We start from the raw sequence: 20,151 nt of genomic DNA on the forward strand, positions 1-20,151 counted from the left end.
AATTGTATATTATCTCCATTGACCTGGCCTATTGTATGACATGTATACTTAATGGCAATAAACTATTTGAATTTGAATTTGAATTTGAATTAAAAGTTAATCTTTGATCAGTGAGTCAAATTGTAAATAAAGGAAACTCTGTGGTATTCAATAGTGATGGAGCCAAAGTTTTCAATTCAACAGGTCAACTCATTGCTTCTGCTAGTTTAATAAACAATCTGTTTAAGTTGGATATGCCTACGAATACATCTGCATTATCCATGCAAAGCAATGGCTTAACGCTCTGGCATCAGCGTATGGGACATTTGAATTTCAATAGCCTTACAAGATTAATTAATGGCTTAGCTGACGATATCAAAACTTCTGGTAGTAAGCCAGAAACTGTTTGTGATATCTGTATGTTAGGAAAAAGCCATCGTTTACCCTTTCCTAAGAGTGAGTCTAAAAGTAGCCATTATCTGGAGCTAGTGCATTCTGACTTGGTAGGTCCTATGGAAGTGAATAGTCTTGGAGGGTCTAGGTATATTTTGACCTTTTTAGATGACTACAGTCACATGTGTTTTGTTTATTTTTTAAAATCAAAGGACGAAGTCAATGGTTACTTTAAAACGTTCAAAGAGTATGCTGAAAATCAAACTGACAAGAAGATAAAAGTGGTGCGTACAGATAATGGTACGGAGTACTGTAATCGCAACTTAACTGAGTTTTTTAAGTCATCAGGTATTGTGCATCAAACTACATGTCCTTACACACCTCAGCAAAACGGAAAGGCAGAGCGTCTCAACCGTTCCCTCCTAGAACGAGCAAGATGTTTGCTGATAGAGTCTGGGCTTCCATCTAGTTTTTGGGCTGAAGCTGTGAATACTGCTGCTTACCTTCTGAACAGATCACCATGCAGGTCCGTGGAACCAACTCCAATACAAGTGTGGTCAGGTAACAAGCTTACTCTACAACATCTCAGAATTTTTGGTTGTAAGGCATTTGCTCACATTCCTGCCGAGAAACGTAAAAAACTTAGTCCACGATCTACTCCTTGTATATTTGTCGGTTATTGTCAGTTTAGTAAAGGGTACAGATTGTATGATCCTCAGAAGAAAATTACTTTCATATCTAGGGACGTTACTTTTTCTGAAAATCAGTGGGGAAGTTCTTTATTGAAAAATGTGAGTAAAGACTTTGATTTTTATGTGTTTCCCGAAACAACAGAAAATTTGTCTGATAGTCAGGACAGTACTAGTGATCAGACACTAACCGATCCACATGTGTCAAATAATGATGATGTGATTCCAACAGGATCCGGTGTAAACCGAAGTAACGACGATGTTACTGATGTTACTGACATGACCATTATTCCGGGCACAACAACTCGACCGCAACGCGTCAGAAACCTCCCAGCTGCGTTGAACGATTATGTTACTTATTTCTCTGGCGAGCTATCCGATCCAATATCTCGCGAAGAAGCATTGAATAGTGAGTTCAAAGACTCTTGGAAGAATGCTATGGATCGCGAGTTTAAGTCTCAAATTGAAAATAAGACTTGGGAATTGGTCGAACCCCCAGCCTTGAGGAAACCTTTACACTGTAAATGGGGTTTCAAATCAAAGGAAAATGAAAAGGGTCAGGTGACTTGTCAAAGGATTCGACCAAAGGAGGGGAACATTGTCAAAGGATTCGACCAAAGGAGGGGAATAGATTATGATGAAACATTTTTACCTATTCTCCAACAAAGGCTCTTGACAGAGAAAAATTCAGAGACTGCATTAAGTTCCAGGGATTCCACAAATAAGGAGGGTGTTGAAATATGATTTGTGTGAATAGTTCATTTTGGTATCACATGTGTTCTGTGTATAAGTTAGTTGTCATGGATACCAGATGTGTTTTGTGGAAAGCTATGTTGTGGTTTTGTATTGAGTAAATCTTGTACCTAAAACACCTTTCTCTTTATCATTCTACATAATTTAAGTCCATTTACAACACAATTGCACTGGCCCACACTCACAACATCTTTTATTCCACTGCGCCGGCTCTGTGTAATTAGTGTCCTCGTAAGTCATTAAATTAAATTAAAATAGATTCATTCAAACCCACCAGGGGAAACTTTTTGAATTTTTACACCTTTATGGAATATTAAATTATATTCCATATAGGTGTGAATAAATTTGCATTTGTGAAGAAATCAATCAATTAACAGTAAAGAGAGATATAATTTTTTTTTTCTTTACAAAAAGTCCTTTTTGATTATTTATTTTTTCTTTACAAAATTAAGTTTTTTTTTAATGACAACCCATTTCAATTAGCACATCATATTAAAGAGCTTTAAAAAAGGAAATTAATGCCACAAATCCTGCTTTGATATGATGAATTTAAAAAAGTTATAGCAAGAAATGTTGGACGTTAATTTAACTGGAACCTAACATTCCATCACTTTTATTTATTTAATGGCTGTAAATTTTCAAATAACATGTGACCTATAGGGGTCTGCGGTGCACCGAAAAAGTCGGTACGGTACGGTACAAGCTTAATTACCGTCATCGGTTCGGTACAGCATTTTACACGGTACAAATTCGGTTCGGTACAGCCTAATTATAATAATAAATTACTTTCAGTTTACTATCGTAGTCAACGACAGTTGGTTCCGAGCACATAAAAGTCTTATCAGATGTTTGTTTACGATCTTCATAATTTATTACTAGGGTGATGATGCAATAAAGACCCCATTATCAGTTCCAAATCCATTAACATTTTATCACGACAATCGTTGTTGTATTCAAGTACTTCCAAGAACTGTTGAGTTTTATCACTTTATTTCTTTACGACTTTCTCCAATTCTATTTGATCATAAAAATAATAGTTTTATGATGACTGATAAACGTTATCTCTAACTCAAGATTTTATTTTCGTAGATATTCAATTTGCCGCTGGCCGTTGCCTACTGCCATAAAACTGTTTATGGCTACACATTAAACTTGTAACTAATCTACAATCTTATTTTATAAGTTAAAATATTTGTTATAGATAAAACTTAGTTTAATTTCAACATCAAAATACAATATTGCACAATCGTGATATTTTAGGTCATTGACCTTTATTATGCATCCGGTATTGCTGTTTCAGAAGTGAAGCACGTTAATAAATTATAAATTGATATTCCCGTAGTTAAAAATAATTATTTTATAAACCTATAAAACAAAATCATAAAATCTTACATAAAGATAACAATAACGGAAATTGTAAAAAGGGTATAAAGATAACAACATATTTCTCTTTGTTCTTCTATTTCTCGGGTTTCCCTTAATCACGCATTCAACAAGTTGCCATGGTTACTAATCACCCATGTCGTTATCACCTTTTGTGACATAGCGCACAGCAGGGGGGTAAAACTTGACGAAAATCGGTTAATTTTTACCTATTATTTAATTACCAATGAATGTACTACTTTATTGGTATTTGGTACTGTATAATAATCGGTCAAAATGGCCGATTTTTGTCAAATTTTTGCACCAAATTTATTGAAATTTCAAGGTGAATATTAATAAAACCATTATTACCAAATATTTGTATTCATTTAAAAGATTGATTTGTGGTATTTGGTTCCCCACTGAGTGCAGCCGAGCGGCACTAATGAGGGTCGGACCTTCTTGGGGGTGAACAATAGACGGCTTATCAGACCCTCCCCTACCCCGTGGTCTGGAGAAAGCTTGTAAACAAACTATTGCACAAGCATGACTTGACATTGGGCTGCTTCAACTATAATTTTGTCAAATGAACTGTGATGTTTCAAAATCAAAAACAATAATTTGGGACCATACTGCTTAACAATAATGGACTGCAATTATTGTTGAACATACAATCCATTTTTAACAAACTAAGATTATACGTAGATATTTTATCTTTCTATTGACAACCCACAAGCATAGTTGTTATTGTTTGCATAATTTTTGTTTTCGTTATTCAAGCCTACTCGGTCTCAAATTATGTCATTTCATGTTCTGTATCTTGTCTTTTATTGTTAGATGTGGCTGTTTAAGGCTTAAAATGTTTTTTAGTTTCCTATATTTTTGTGTTGTGTTGAAGGTACTTTATGCAATCTAAATCTTATGAACTAGATAGTGATTTTACTACCCTCATTGTAACCTAATCAATTTATCATTATACATAGGCCCTTCTAAATAATTAGGTCTAGGCCTGGGTCTTTTGATTCTTTGGAAGAGCTTTAAAATATACTAAGAAATTGGATTGAGCCTAAGATAAACTAATGATTGATTTGATTGATATTGTGGATGTTAACTTTATAAATGAAAAGACAATAATCTTACTCTGTGATATTCCAAATTTTAGTTTCAGAAAAAAAATTTCAAGTGTTGTATCCATCTTATAACTAGTTTTGAAGCTGATACAAAAATATTCACTTTGCCATTACTTCATCATAACCTCTAGTGAACAGCTGGCAACTACACTGTCATCGTACTGAATGCTTTTAGGCCTATATGTTTAAAAACATTTTTAAAACAACTAGACATTGTGTTGGTTGGAAATAATTGACCAGTTGTGTTAAATTATCTTGTCAATAAATGTTTCAAACATGTTTGTTCCTAAAAACCCTTATCATATTTTTAAAACCACTTTTATCATGGCTATTCAAAGTATCTCAGAGTAAAATAGGTAAAGCCTTTATCTTAACTGTGATTTTTCTTGACACAATCCTCGTAGTAGTAAAAGGTTTTGTTTTAATAATGTGTGGTACAGTAATTGTTAGCAAACCATGAATGTAGGATACTATCCAGTTTCATAGTTATGTCAATGTATTAAAGTTAAAAATAATGGTTTAAATACAGTTCTGAGCAGAAAACCGCAAAAATACGGGTAGCCGCGTACCGTACCGATTTTGTACCGAGAACCGAGGTACAAAATATTGTACCGTACCGAACCGTACCGACCTTAAATTTTCTGTACCGCAGACCCCTATGTGACCAGGATGATGTCACACACTTTTTAACATGATTTTGAATTTCATCACCCATCCCCAAATAGAGGTTTCTGGTGGGGTTTTAATTTTTTACTTTCTCCCCCTATACATAGTATATCGAGAAAGTATTGTTTTCGTCAAAATTTTTGAGATGGAGTTTTGAGTGGATATATACATTTTGGGTCCCTCTGGACCCAAAAAAATGGTTTTCGAAGTGATGTCCGTGTGTATGGATCTATCTTACCATGGGGCCGTATGTGTGCATTTGCCCACACTCGGGAGTTGCTACGGACTGTGGGGCCTTACACACGGCCCACAGCTACAACTCCGGATTTTCACGTTTCAGAAGGAGAGGATAATTTTTTTTTTAAAGTTGGGACCTCATAATTTGGTGTCGTGCATGTTGTACCCTAGATTGTTGGCCGTACGCTAGCACTCGGCCGAATCTAGTGGCGTCCACAGGAACTATCGTCCCAGCCAAAAATATTCCGCCGTACCGAACATGGGATCGCGCTTGTACTACCGGACGTCCTCTTCCTGTCTTCTTTTTGTTTTCTGCAAACTACACTGAACATTGAATTATTTCTGATGCTAAGTGTAAAAACATACAGACAGTGTAGCGTAGCGCAGAGCAGTGCATGTTTTATAATTCAAAACCGTGCATTGAAATGAGGTATGACATACTAGTAGGGTATTTAGGGGATACTGGTAGGGTATCAATGACCTAGTCTTAAATGAAAAACAAAACAACACAAAAATAACAAAAAATAAACATAAAAAGTAAAAGTACAAACTTAGTAACTCTCCCCGGCCTGGAGGCAAGCAACATAACCAAATATCTAGGTATCACAATTGACTCAAAATTGTCATGGAAGCAACACATAGATCAACTTGGCAAGAAACTCTCGTCAGGTACCCGCATAATTCGAAAACTCAAACAAATATGTGGCCTGGAGATAGCTAAAGTTGCCTACTTTGCTCTTTTTGACACCCACTCAAGATATGGAATAGTGACATGGGGAGGAACATCAGCATCCAATATAGAAAAGATTCTTACCCTACAAAAAAGAGCAATCAGATGCCTAGCAGGACTACACTACCAAGAAAGCAGCCGGGAATCTTTAAACAACTAAAAATCCTCACAGCAACCTCACTCTACATCCGGGAAATCATCCTGCATGTAGTCACCTCACAACAGTTAAGACATCATGATCTACATACATACAGCACAAGACATGCCACAAATTTCACCCTACCACTACACCGCCTAACGCTTTTCGAGAAGAAACCTCCATACAAAGGAGCGCTCTTCTTCAAACCACCTATCCAACCATCTAAGAAGCCAGCCACCCCAACGTTTCAAGAACCAGCTAACGGAATGGCTCCAAGAAAGACCCTACTACTCAGAATCAGCATTCCTGAACACCTGACACAGTGCGGCCGCCGACAAGAGCTCTCTCTGGACATCAAAATGTTAACTTTGTGTTATCACATTACATAACTATAAAAAAAATCTTGATCATTGTATAACTTTGACAATCTAAAATCTTTTGTTTTGACGCATGTACTATTCTCCCACGAATATGTAAATAAAGAACATAGTAGATGAGTGAACGAAGTGAACGAATCTATGTATCGTGTATTGTATAGCGGAGTCAGAGATTAGTTGTCCGCTTGTGTGTGTGTGCCTGTGTTCGCACCTAAAAACTCAAGAACCGTTGCACTTATAGCGTTCAAATTTTGCACAAATAATTATGGCACCAGTGTAAAGACGCCATTAAAATTATAGACGATTCCGCTCAGTAGTAATTATAAAACCTTAAAAATACATTTTTAAATTTGTAACATTAGAATAACATTAGAAGCTACCTTCTTCTTATTTTTATTTGTTTACGTTTTGCGACCAACAATTTTTTTGTCTACTTAAGACAGAGAGGTCTACTTGTTGTCTACTTACTTTTCCTCTAAGCTCTTTCATTCATGGAGTAAACAGTGAGACGTCTATGAATAGAATATATGACATTATAATTTCACAACTCTCAGAATAATAAATTGAACTTTTAGAATATTAGTCGGCAGTTTATGTACGGTATTAAAACTCAGCTTTTCATATAAAATATGTATGTATTTACTATTAAGCAGCTGTTTACATTGATCAATTTAATGTTAGCCTATTTTTATACTAAAAACATGCTGTAGACAAACCTATGATATAGATCTAATCTAAAATACAAAATAACTAGAGAACCCGTGCGGCTCAACGAGCCGCATAGTATGAAACATAACGCCGAGGAAAACGTTATGCTTAAATTCGAGTAAATCTAGTTACTGTACATCTTAAAGTTGTTTAGGTAGAAACTAATTTTAAATATCTCCATTTGCACGTCAAAGTTCATCTACATTATTTCTGCTCTCAGTTTCAACTGATAACTTCTAATGAATGCTAAAAGATCTGTTTCAATTCGAGTTAACATGATGCTACTACGTTTTACCAGCATTAGCAAATGAAGAAAACTGTTGCCTTACTGATAACCTGTGTTAAGAAATTTAAGTTGGGTCATTTTATTTCTTTGATTTGAGACATCCCCCTAATCAAATGAATTTTCTCCGCAGAGAACCCTGAGAAGTGGGGTGATATGAACCATTTCTTGTGCTCCATTTTTTACCCACAAACTCCGGGTTACCACCTGGACAGCCATAATCTGCTTTGAATAGGCTAAAACAGCAACACCATTGAAAGTTGATTAACGTATTTTAACCACTTTTTGTCTGTCAGTCACAGTATATGCCTCGCATCAGAACGTTCTCACGTTGTTCAGTGGAGTTTCGCTTAATACCTGTCCCGAAGAATTGAAAGTATAACCAATTAAATTATTAGGCCTATATGCTGCGTGGTTAAATTAATGAAAAATGTAACGATGTCATCGTTTAACAAAAATACTAGGCTACCACCTATTTAATCTGTTACTACAAACTCTTACTGGTTTCAGCTACCAGTTAAAATAAGAGTTTTTTTTTCTGATGATTAGCCTACCTCAAACGATTTGTTAGGGAACTGATTAAAACCTAACGTTAATTAATTTGTTTATCAATACATTAATTGATAAACAAATTAATTCTTATCACAAAATAAAATTATAAATGTCCCAAATTTTTACAAAAGTTCTTAAGAAAGAACAAAAGAATGTTAAGAATAAATCGCATTCCAAGCAAAATCATTGATAAAAAGTTAACGATGCCTACATGATTCGAACTGGCCACCTCGCGCTCATCGTCCGAGTACGCTTATCCACTACACCACGGACTCAATAATGACGATGCGGTTGTGTTATTCCACGATCCCAGTGGCTAACCCGCTTCAACAATTGAATTACTGCCATTACTGGTAACTTAGCTGTTCTGCATACATCAGTTTTTGTTTGAATTTTTGAGAAATAATCCCTAGAATACAAGAAAATTCTGTATACAAGATTGAAGTTTGTTAAATAATACAGGTTACTACAAAATTAATAATAATCTGCTCTATGTGGCGTAGTGAAATTCTTGCCGATAGATTAGGCTACACAAATCGTTGCGTACACGTTTAAAACAAAAATTAATAGTTAAATAAGTAGGCCTTAATGTTGCTTGGAGAACATGAAACGTGGTCGTTAAAAAACACTACAAAATAATTGATACCAATAAAGGTCACACAGCACTTGATTTACATGTAAATATGTAACATACTAGGCCTAGGCCTTTTTAGACCTGAAAATACAATTCAGTTAATTTTACTAACTTAAGTTAACTTAAATCACAACGGCTTTGGTTTAAGTTATAGGTAAGTTTAAAAGTTAAATTAGGCCTATTTAGACCGTAAAATAAAAAAAGGCTTGATCTGTGTTCACTAAGAGGAAAATGAATAACCAATTAAATTAAACTTAGGCCTCTATGCTTCGTGGTTTAATTCATAAGCATATGTATTATGTAAGGACGTCGTTTATAAAAAATTGTTTATCACCTATTTATCTATACTTACTAATCTGTAACACTACACACTATTGCATAACATTAAACCTTAGTAGTCTACAAGTAAATTGATAGGTTTCACTTGTTTAGTTTTTTTTTTTATGAATCGATTAAGTAAATTAGCCAATATAATATAAAGTAAACCTAAATTAGAGTAACTTACCTTTAATAGTCTGTCTGGGAAATGATTAAGAAATAAAGTTAATAACAAATAATTCTGATCATAAAATAAAATTATAGTTGCCTCAAATTCTAATAAAAGATGTACAGTGAAGAATAAATCACATTCTAAGCAAAATTTTTGTCAAAAAGTTAACGCTGCTGGCGGGATTTGAACCGGTCATCTCCAAGTTACTAGCCAAGCGCTCTAACCACTACACCACGACCACCGTTGCCTTGATTCTGTATCGTTGCGCTAATGGTGTTCCAGAAAAGAACATGTTTACTAGCCACCTAAAACTACAAATTAATAGATTATTAGATTATTTTAGATCTTTTAATTACTATTAGCATTGACTATAAACAGACTGCTGTTAGACAACTCAAGGCTATACTAATGATTTTTCTGAGCAAAGCTTTGCCCCCAGGTAGGCCTACTGTTATTTTAAATGAAGAGTTGTTGAGTTGTTGAGCGAAGCCAGCGAATCTCTTATACTACACTCCTGATTTTGTTTTTCTACATAATCCTCGTGAACGGCTAAAGCAAGCATGAAATTTAGCACAGTCGTAGTAACCAACCAAGGGAAGGCATTAATCCAAAATGGTACAAATTGGAATAAAGGGCTTTTCTATACGTGAATAATTTAAACTTTTAGAAATTTAACATGGGTCATAAATTGTAATAAAAGATGTACAGTTACGAAGTAATCACATTCTAAGCGAGATCTTTGACAAAAAGTTAACGCATCCGGTGGGATTCAGAATTCTCGATTCCCTATTCCTCCTCCGGTGACCACTACCCCCAGACCATAAATCAGGGGATTAACCCAAACAAAGATCTGGGCCGTTGTCCGTCTCCCCTAAAATGCAATGGGAAGGGATGGAAACAGGTCGACGACGTAGGAAGTGGTGAAGGAAGTAGTCAATGCGAGCATTCCGGTGTGTGGGAACCCTTTGTGACAGTTAGATTATTGTATCTGTAATTGTAAAATGATATAAAAAGGAAGGAAAACCGGTCCACAACGTACGAAGTGGCGAAGGAAGTAGTCAAGGTGAACAGTCCAGAGAGTGGGAACCCTTTGTGACAGTTAGATTAATGTATCTGCAATTCTTAAATGCTATAGGAAGTGAGGGAAACAGGTCCACGACGTAGGAAGTGGTGAAGAAAGTAGGCAAGGTTAGCAGTCCGGAGTGTGGGAACCCTTTGAGACAGTTAGATTAATGTACCTGCAATAATTAAATTCTATGGGAAGGGAGTGAAACAGGTCCGTGACATAGGAAGTGGTGAAGGAAGTAGTCAAGGTGAGCGGTCCGGAGTGTGGGAACCCTTTGTGACAGTTAGATTAATGCACCTGCAATAATAAAATGCTGTGGGAAGGGAGGGAAACAGGTCCATGACAAAGGATGTGATAAAGGATGTAGTCAAGGCAAGGGGTCCGGAGTATGGCAATTTTTTGTGACAGTTAGAATAATGTATCCGCAATTCTAAAAATGCTATGGGAAGGGAGGGAAACAGGTTCACGACTTAGGTAGTGGTGAAGGAAGTAGTCAAGGTCCGTAGTTTGGGAACCCTTTGTGACAGTTAGATTTATTTACCTGCAATACTAAAATGCTCTGGGAAGGGAGGGAAACAGGTCTACGGCGTAGGAAGTGATAAAGGAAGTAGTCAAGGTGAGAAGTGCGGAGTGTGGGAACCCTTTGTGACAGTTAGATTTATGTATCTGCAATGAAACAGTTGCAATGCTAAAATGCTATGGAAAGGGTGGGAAACAGGTCCACGGCGTAGAAAGTGGTGAAGGAAGCAGTCAAGGCGAGCAGTGCGGAGTGTGGGAACCGTTGGTTGCAGTTAGATTAATGCATCTGCAATACTAAAAGGCTATGGGAAGGGAGGAAAACAGGTCCACGTCGTAGGAAGTGGGGAAGGAAGTGGTAAAGGCGAGAAGTTCTGAGTGTGGGAACAGTTTGTAGCAGTTAGATTAATGTACATTCCGCAATACTAAAATGGTGAGGGAAGGGAGGGAAACAGGTCCACGTAGGTAGTGGCGATGGAAGTGGTAAAGGCAAGCAGTGCAGAGTGTGGGAACCGTTTATGGCATTTCATTAGTTAGATAAACATATATTGGATTTTTAATCATTTTTAGGTGATATAATAGGGCTATCGTTAGTATGTTCTATATATCATCATTATAAGCCATACGATATTTTTAAGAAGGCTCCTTTACACCGTGCTGTAGCAATTAGGTTAAGTTAGATTAGTTCAATTTGGCTTAGTTTTGTTTATGATAGGCCTCATAACGAATAAGGAAATAGGCTTTAATTAATCAAAAGACGTTTTGTACAGGAACGATGGATTTACCTCCTATCGATAACTGTTGGAAATCCATTATATATATTACCAATGACTTTGGTAACTTAATGGACGAGAAGTTAGAATTGTTGTTGACTAAGATTTGGTTGATTTGCCCATACAAATAACAGTTTGTTCACCGGTAAGTAGGCTAGGTACGGGTGGACTCTTCCATTATTGCGCTCACGTTCACTCATCCCGTTACGTGCAGGATAAGCGTACTACTAGTCTCTTTCTGCGTAGCGTAGCGCAGCGCAGCGTACAACCGAGGAACAAACTATTTTGTTTTCCTCAGAGCGTATTGGAGCGCATTCAAATGCAGACACGCTTAAAGTTAATACTAGTCTCTTTTCTGCAGCAATTGGTACCTCCAATTAGTTGTCAGCTTCTCCCAATCATCCTTCACCAAACTAAATATGCGAACGTTGTAGTTGACACTCTTGTGTAATCCATAAACCGAGACTCATGTTTCCTAAGGATTGGAAATAAGTGGTGATTTTCACCATGTTTGTCCCTGCCTTTACACACTTCATGCACCCTGACACTTCTCCTACTGCTCAAAAACTGCCACCTTAAGGTATTTTCGACAAGACTAATACGAGCCGTCTTCGACAGAGCCATCCTCTATACTGATGTACCTTATATGTCTACAACCTATAATACGCTAAGCTACGCTGTGCGCATTATTATTATAACATCCCATAAGGCCAATGTTAAAATTTAAAAACTTTGATCTACTTTTATATTATATATGCATTATCAAAAAAAATTTTGTTCGTCTTAAACCTTCCAAACCTTGTTCAGTTTAGCTAAAATATGTTCAGCCGTTATTAAGTGATAGTGTTAGAAGTTTGCATGGAAGCCGATCCGAAAGAGCTTCGCTAAAAAATTATTTGATAATTTACTTTTATCTATTGTTTAGACACAGTGGTAGAAGACACATTATGGCTATGGTAGATGTGTTATACTATAGCATACTGCAAATTTAAAGAGCCAAATTTTCTCACATCGTGTCTTCCCCCATTGTCAACGCAAAGCACGAGTATAGTGCAATAAGCATACTTGTATGCCAACCCTGTACGAAGAATGGGTACTCTGCTAGTACATAATAATTTGAACATACAGTAGACTCCCTCTTATCCGGACACCTTTAACCGGACATCGGTTTAACCGGACTACACTCGGCGGAAATGTCATCTCTTTAACCGGACAACTTTTATCAGCGCATCTGTTTAACCGGACTTGATCGGCAGGAAGTGCGCGGTACTGAAATGACTGTTCTCGTGGGAAAGATTTGAGACCAGCGATAACGTGTATAAACACAATGCTCTCCTAAATTTCAGTCAAATATTTGGGTTACATGCATTTAAGTGGTCCGTTTTAACGAGTTTTTGGGGATGTCTGTTAAACCGGAAAAACTGTTATCCGGACTGGCCTCGGTCCTGAGCAGTTCGGATAAGAGGGAGTCTACTGTACAGTGTATTTTTGCTTCTATGGACCCTAAAACAGTACAGGGGTTCCACATCTAGATCTTACCATGAAGTCTATCTAGAATATGGTAGCTACATCTTTATAGGAAATGTACGATAAAATACTCATTCTTGACAGCTTAATAATGTTTTTGCATACCTAAAATGATTCTGTTGATGGGAGTCCCTTTTGCAACCTGGTTTTCAATAAGTTTTGAAATTTCTTTTGCCATTGGTTCAAGAGAGTCTAATTCTTCAGGGACATCAGGTTTTATACTTTTTCTGTTAAACCACACATGACTAAGCTGAAATTACAAGTCCAAATGTTAAAATTTTAGGCTACCCATGTTACAGAAATAGTAAACATTTTATATCTTAACCTAGTGTAAGGTACTTTCTTGATTTTCACCCTATTCTCTGCATTTAGACTACTTTGGGGTTTTCAGGACTCTCTCATTGACCGACACTAGTATACGTTTTATGCATTTATTTATCTGATACTTCACTTCTATTTATCTAATCTATCACTTCACTTCCACTATGGACTTTAGAAAACATACTGTGTAGTCATTTTACTGACTCACTCACTTACTCACTCACTCATCAATAATTCTCCCACTTCCCATTTACCTAGGAGGCTGAAATTCGGTACACCGATTCTTTGGGCATTAAATAGGAAAACTAAGTAGTTTTTATTCTGATCAGGCTTTCGGGCTCCGCCCCAGTTGCTCTGGGGTTACCCATGTTAACCTTATGATTTTACATATTTAAAAGGAATTAATGAATCTTAACAGCTGTTTCAATTAAACAAGTTGGTTCTGTTCTATGATGTTCAATAGCATTAAAGTTACAAGTATTACCAACAGGGTGTAGCACTATTATTTTTTTTATTTTATGACAACAGCTAATTTGCAACCAAAAGGTGAGTGGGCGTAGCGAACGAACTTCAACCTGGAAGCGAGTTAGCGTAGCGAACGAGCTAACCTGAAGGCAAGTGAGCGCAGCGAACGAGCTCCAACCTAAAGGTGAGTGAGCGTAGCGAACGAACTTCAACCAGAACGTGATTGAGCCATGCGAATACTTATGAAGTTAAACGGGGCAAAGCCCGCGGGTACAGCTAGTCTATATATAAAGCCAAAAGTACCCCCATGAACTTTTGAGAAAACTACAAGTCCCACTCCCATAAACCATATACTTAAAATGTTCGTCATGACGAGAAACCTTGCGCAAAACTATCCATTATTTCATAAATTGCACTTTAACACGTTTGCTACTGCAATAGTACGAAATTTTTCATTCACATGGACCAGCGACGCCGGTTTCCACCCGTAGACTGCCGTCGCAAATATGCCACATTAAAATAATAAGATAAAAATAATAAGTCACATTAAAATAGACTGCCGTTGCATATTTGCGTCGGGGTTCTAATGTTATTAAAATGCTTATATCTTTGTAACGGTCTATTTGAAGGCACTGAATTCCCTGCAGTGGTCTACAGAGATGTCTGACGCACAACTGCGTCGCTTGGTCTGCGGATATGATGATTGGTGACGTCATATGATAGTGGGAAAAACTGGTCTTTACTTTTCTGCATCACTGTATGTAGGTCTATGTATGCAGTATGTATGCTGCATTATCCTATGTAGCTTTATATTTGTTCAGTTATAAACTGTTTTTCAATAATCTGGGTTTTTTTACTTATTTTCACCTCAAAACACAAACAAAAATGAACTGTCGCATATATGCGACGTTTGGTCTATTTCAAGAAAACTATGATAATTTTCACTATTGTCTTCGCTGTAGACCGGGCGTCGCAAATATGCAACATCACAAAAGGTTATAAAAAATACAAAAAAACAAGAATAAATTATTTACAAACACGATTGTAGCGTATTACGATGTAAATGATCACTGTTTTACAGGTTTTCGCCCGTGGTCTGTGTGTACTGTTATCCAAGTGACAGCCGGTCTATGTGTAAAGATTCAAATGTATACCTCGGTCTATGCGACGCTCAGTAGCGAACGTGTTATGGTCGTAATTCCTTTCCAAAGGGAACCTTCCATATACCTAATGTTAAAAATACCTCAGCTGTACTTATTTGTTATTCTTTCAATTTATTACCTTATTAAAACCAGGTGTGATTGTTTGTTTTACTGTATTTTGTTAATTTCAGTTTAACTTACCAATCAATAGTTTTATTAATACTTATGAAGTCAAACGGGGTGAAGCCCGTGGGTAACAGCTAGTTATTATAAAAGTAAAATCAATTATAAACAAGTGGTTATGGACCCAGTTTCACTTTTATTGTAACATGTTCTCTGTGGCCTATTTGAACTGTTTAATTTTTGAGGGAAGTGTTTAAGAAATATTATAGTAAATTTAATTAAATATACACTTATTAATTAGTATGATGGGAGACAAAGTTGTATCATGTACTATTAATACAACAACTTCTGTATCCAATAGTCAATGGTTGTATACTCCACATCAGCCACTGGAATTTCTAAGTTGAAAGGGTCAGCCAACTATGAAAGTTGGAAATTTGATATGAGGATGGCTCTAAAGTATGAAGGATTGTGGAATTGCATTGAACCACGAAGGACTACTACAGAGATGACACCGCTAACTGTGGATCCAGACAAAGATGAGAGGGCACTGGCCAAGATTGCCATGCACCCGGAGACAGCTCCAAAACTACATGTCAGGACGGCCACATCAGCGAAGGAAGCATGGAACATTTTAGCAAAGCAGTATGAAGTCAAGAGCACAAACAGGAGAATATTTCTGCTGGACCAGCTTTTAGAATTAAAGTTGGAAGTATGCAACAGCATGAGTGAGTATATTTCTAAATTTCTTGACCTCAATGCTCAACTTGCTGACATAGAGAAACCCATGGACGAGGAAATGAAGGCGTGTCTACTTCTAAGAGGTTTGCCTGAGTCTTACAGAGCATATAGGATGGCAGTCGAGAGTACAGATAAAGTAGAATATAGTAAAGTACTAGAAAAATTCAATATCATGGCTGAAAAGGATACCACTGAGTCCTCTGTAGTATTTTTAACTTTTAAAAGCAGTACCGGTACTGGGAAGCCTTTTTTATCAAAATCAAATAATAGTCAAGCTAACTCTAATAATAGCTCAAAGACAAGGATGTTTTTTATTCCTAATTGTTACAAATGTAGAAAGGCAGGCCATATGATAAGGAATTGTCCTGAAAATAATCAAGAAATCAAGCTTATATTAGTAATAGCTCAAAGATAGGGTCAATTTCCAAAATTGTAAGAGGTGAAGTCTGTGGAACTGGAACAAATGTAAACGGACTGTGTCGGTTGGATACAGAGAGTAAATGCAACATTGATCCAAATTTTGGCAATTTAGCTATGTCTACTCAAGTTGACCAGTCAGTCTGGACCTTCACAATTTATGGCACAGAAGGTTGGGTCACTTGAATCATGTTAGCATGGGTGTTTTGAAAAAGGGGATGGCTTTGGGTGTTGATTTTCCTAGTCAGAGGCCAGATTCGTGCATTCCCTTTGTGGAGGGGAAACACTCGAGAGAATCTTTCCCAACCACTCCAAGTAAGAGAACTGAGACAAAACTAGAGTTAATCCATACTGATGTCTGTGGGCCTATGAATGTTCAGTCTCTTCAAGGTAATCGCTTCATGACAATATTTATTGATGACTTCACCAGAATGCCCTTTGGTTATTTCTTGAAATCAAAGGATGAAGTAGTTGATTGTTTTATCAAGTTCAAGACTTTAGTTGCAAATCAGACCAGTAAGACTATAAAAACTGTTAGGTCAGATGAAGGCCAATTGTAGTATATGAATGTGAGACTAGAATGAGTGTGTAATAGATTTGGAATAAGGCACCAGGTCACTACTCGATACAGTCCTGAGCAGAATGCGGTAGCAGAGCGTGCAAATAGAACTATTATTGAAAAGACTAGAAGCATGCTAAGTGACTCAAATTTGAGCAAGGGTTACTGGCAGTATGCTGTGGAGGTAGCTATTTATCTTAAGAATCAAAGTCCTACAAAAGCTGTTTTCGGAGTCACTCTACAGGAGAAATGGACTGGATCTAAAGTGGACCTCAGTCACCTTAGAGTTTTTGGGTGCATAGGCTATGTGCATGTGCCTAAGGAGAGAAGGGCCAAATTGGACTATAAGAGTGTTCCTCACATTTTTGTAGGTTACAGTGAGGATGTCAAAGGTTACAAGTTGGTCGACCCTAAGTCTCCCCGTAGAGTGATTTATTCTAGAGATGTAAAGTTTTTTGAAAACTTATTTTATAATGGTCGTGAAGAAAATAATGGTGATGAAACTACACAACCAGTCGAGACCACAGTAAGCATCCAGACCACCAAACTCGATGAACCTTGCAGGAATCCTGATGCAGAAGAGGAGAGCTTCATTCTCGATAGTATCAACATTGAGCAAGATGATGACGATGTTGGAACTGGAGAATCCACTGAAGGAGATTCGGGAAATGATGAGGAAGGTGACGCGAAATTTGGATTGAGGATTGAGTATTTCTTGTTTAGTAAGAAGTTTTAGTGTGGAAGCGTATATATAAATTTAGTTCAGTAAAGTTTAGAAGTTAAGTTTAAAGTTTCTTGTTACTTAGTAAATATAAGTTAATCATCTGTCTTAATCAGATGTAAATAAAAACATTTGCTATATACAGTCTCATGGCTTAGCCACACTCCCACGGAACATAAAGAGAATTTTTAAGTCTTACTTTTCTTCTTAGCATTTTTTTTCGTTAGTGTACTTAGAAATGAAGTTTGAGTTTGGCGATTCATGCTTTTTAAAGGGGTGATAACCTTCATGCTCTCTTTGTTGTTCTTTAGCTCCAAACCAGTGGTTTGGCTTGGAGCTTCAATGTTCTTGTGATGCGACACAGTAGTTTGGCTTGGAGCTTCAAAGATTTTGGGATGCGACACAGTAGTTTGGCTTGGAGCTTCAATGTTCTTGTGATGCGACGCAGTAGAATGGATTGGAGCTTCAATGTTCTTGTGATGCGACACAGTAGTTTGGATTGGAGCTTCAAAGTTTTTGGGAAGCGACACAGTAGTTTGGCTAGAAGCTTCAAAGTTTTTGGGCTGCGACACAGTAGTTTGGCTTGGAGCTTCAAAGATTTTGGGCTGTGGCACAGTAGTTTGGATTGGAGCTTTAAGGTTTTTGTGTTGTGACACAGTAGTTTGGTTTGAAGTTTCAAAGTTTTTGTGCTGTGACACAGTAGTTCGACTTGGAGCTTCATTGATTTTGGGCTGCGACACAGTAGTTTGGTTTGGAACTTCAAAGTTTTTGTGCTGCGACACAGTAGTTTGACTTGGAGCTCCTATGCTTTTGTGCTGCGACACAGTAGCTTGTCTTGGAGCTTCAATGTTTTTGTGCTGCGACACAGTAGTTTGCCATTTCAAAATATTACCATTGAAAGTAGGAAGAGAAAATTTTGGTAATTTCATTGATGTAGTTTTGGGCATAGTTACAGGTAAGGGAAAGTTCAGTGGGCTCACCTGAATTAAATCCGTTTGTTCATTACGTTCAGTGACAGTCTGAAGAGGTCCCTTCTCCGAAAACGCGATGCTCACCTTAAGTTTGTCGCTGATTTCATCAAAGTCGAGCATCAGGAAAATGTTGTCTTCAGTTACCTTTTCGTTTTCATCTTTTTCTTCAATAGGCAAATCATGTAGGTCCATTATTGATTTCGTAAACTTTTATTGAACTCGTCTCGCGTAAGTTGAAAGTACATTTAAGGTCGTTACTAGTCTCTTTGAAGAAATGGTAGTCTCATCGGCAGCTATCAAGTCGTTGGCTTCGACAATTGCAGTCTTCAATCTTTTGCTTGCCTCGATGTAGTTCTTTCGTAGCTGTTGAGAAGACATTCCTGAGTTTGAACTAAACCCTTGGGGATCTCCAACCACGGAAAAAATTCCGTCAACGCTCTGCTACCATGACGCGAAACTATATTGAGGATTGAAGTTTTTTCTTGTACAGTTAAAAGTTTTATGTGTGGAAGCGTGTGTATAAATTTAGTTGAGTAAAGTTTAGAAGTTAAGTTTAAAGTTTCTTGTTAGTAAATATAAGTTAAGAATTGGATTAGTTTGATATATAAAATTTAGTTTAAGTTAAAAGAATAAAGAACACTTATTTCTTCCAGTTTAGTTTTCATTCAAAAAGCTAATAATTTATTTAAAATCAAAACTAATCATCTGTCTTAATCAGATGTAAATAAAAACATTTGTTATATACAGTCTCATGGCTTAGCCACAGAAGGTGTTGAAATTAATGTGGGGAGTAGGTACCCTCTAAGAGTAAGAAAACCTAAAATGTTTCCTGATTTTGTTACCTACATGGTTACCCATGAGGATCTAGAGCCAAGTAGTTATCAAGAGGCAATAGAACATCCGAATAAGAATTTGTGGAAGCATACTTTTTTTTTTTTTTGTCCTAGGACGCTAGGCACGAGCCTGGGATTGTTTTTCACATTACTTCAGGCTAGACCTAGGGGTTGCGGCATTATCACTTAGATAAATCCATTGGTGACTTGGCGGGGATCGAACCCGGGACCTCAGGGACTGAAGTCCCGCGCTCTAACCACTATGCCAGCTCGCTCCCCCAACCCCTATGGAAGCATGCTATGGAGGAGGAGTTTACCTCGTTGATTAAGAATAACACCTGGACTCTTGTTGATCTACCACGTAAAAATGTTGTAAAATGTAAGTGGGTATATAATACAATTAAAAAAGACTGTAATGGAGTGATTGTGAAGCATGAAGCAAGACTGGTAGCAAAGGGGTTTATACAAAAATATGGCGTTGACTATGAGGATACTTTCTCGCCAGTGGTACGATTTGAAAGTTTGAGAGTTTTGTTTGCATTAGCTGTTAGGTTTGACTTATCCATTGATTACCTATGTAACATGCGCTTTTTTAAATGGAGAGTTGAAAGAAAAAATATACATGCGTCAACCAGAGGGTTTTGTAAAAATGGCTCAGAAACCAAAGTTTGCAGACTAAACAAGGCCATGGCTATGGTTTAAAGCAGGCATCAAAAGTCTGGAATGAAAAATTTGAAATTGTGTTGCAAGAGATGGGGTTTACACAACTAGAGTTAAAACCATGCATCTTTTCACTGTTTACAGATGGCAAACTTGCTATTATAGCTTTGTATGTAGATGACTTTTTTCTGTTC

At 37.0% G+C, this 20,151-nt stretch overlaps 1 protein-coding gene across 1 annotated transcript; it reads right to left on the bottom strand.

Annotated features, from left to right (window-relative positions):
• Positions 1–17,681: 17,681 nt before the first annotated feature.
• LOC128997061 (rho family-interacting cell polarization regulator 1-like) lies at positions 17,682–18,656 on the bottom strand. Its single transcript, XM_054422642.1, has one exon. The coding sequence runs from the start codon at positions 18,654–18,656 to the stop codon at positions 17,682–17,684; it is 975 nt and encodes a 324-aa protein (XP_054278617.1).
• Between the last annotated feature and the right edge of the window lie 1,495 nt (positions 18,657–20,151).

This window comes from Macrosteles quadrilineatus, unplaced genomic scaffold, assembly GCF_028750875.1.
Source record: "Macrosteles quadrilineatus isolate MER2022 unplaced genomic scaffold, UCM_ALF_1.0 Scaffold_1__1_contigs__length_201487025, whole genome shotgun sequence".
Classification (NCBI taxonomy): Eukaryota; Metazoa; Arthropoda; class Insecta; order Hemiptera; family Cicadellidae; genus Macrosteles; species Macrosteles quadrilineatus.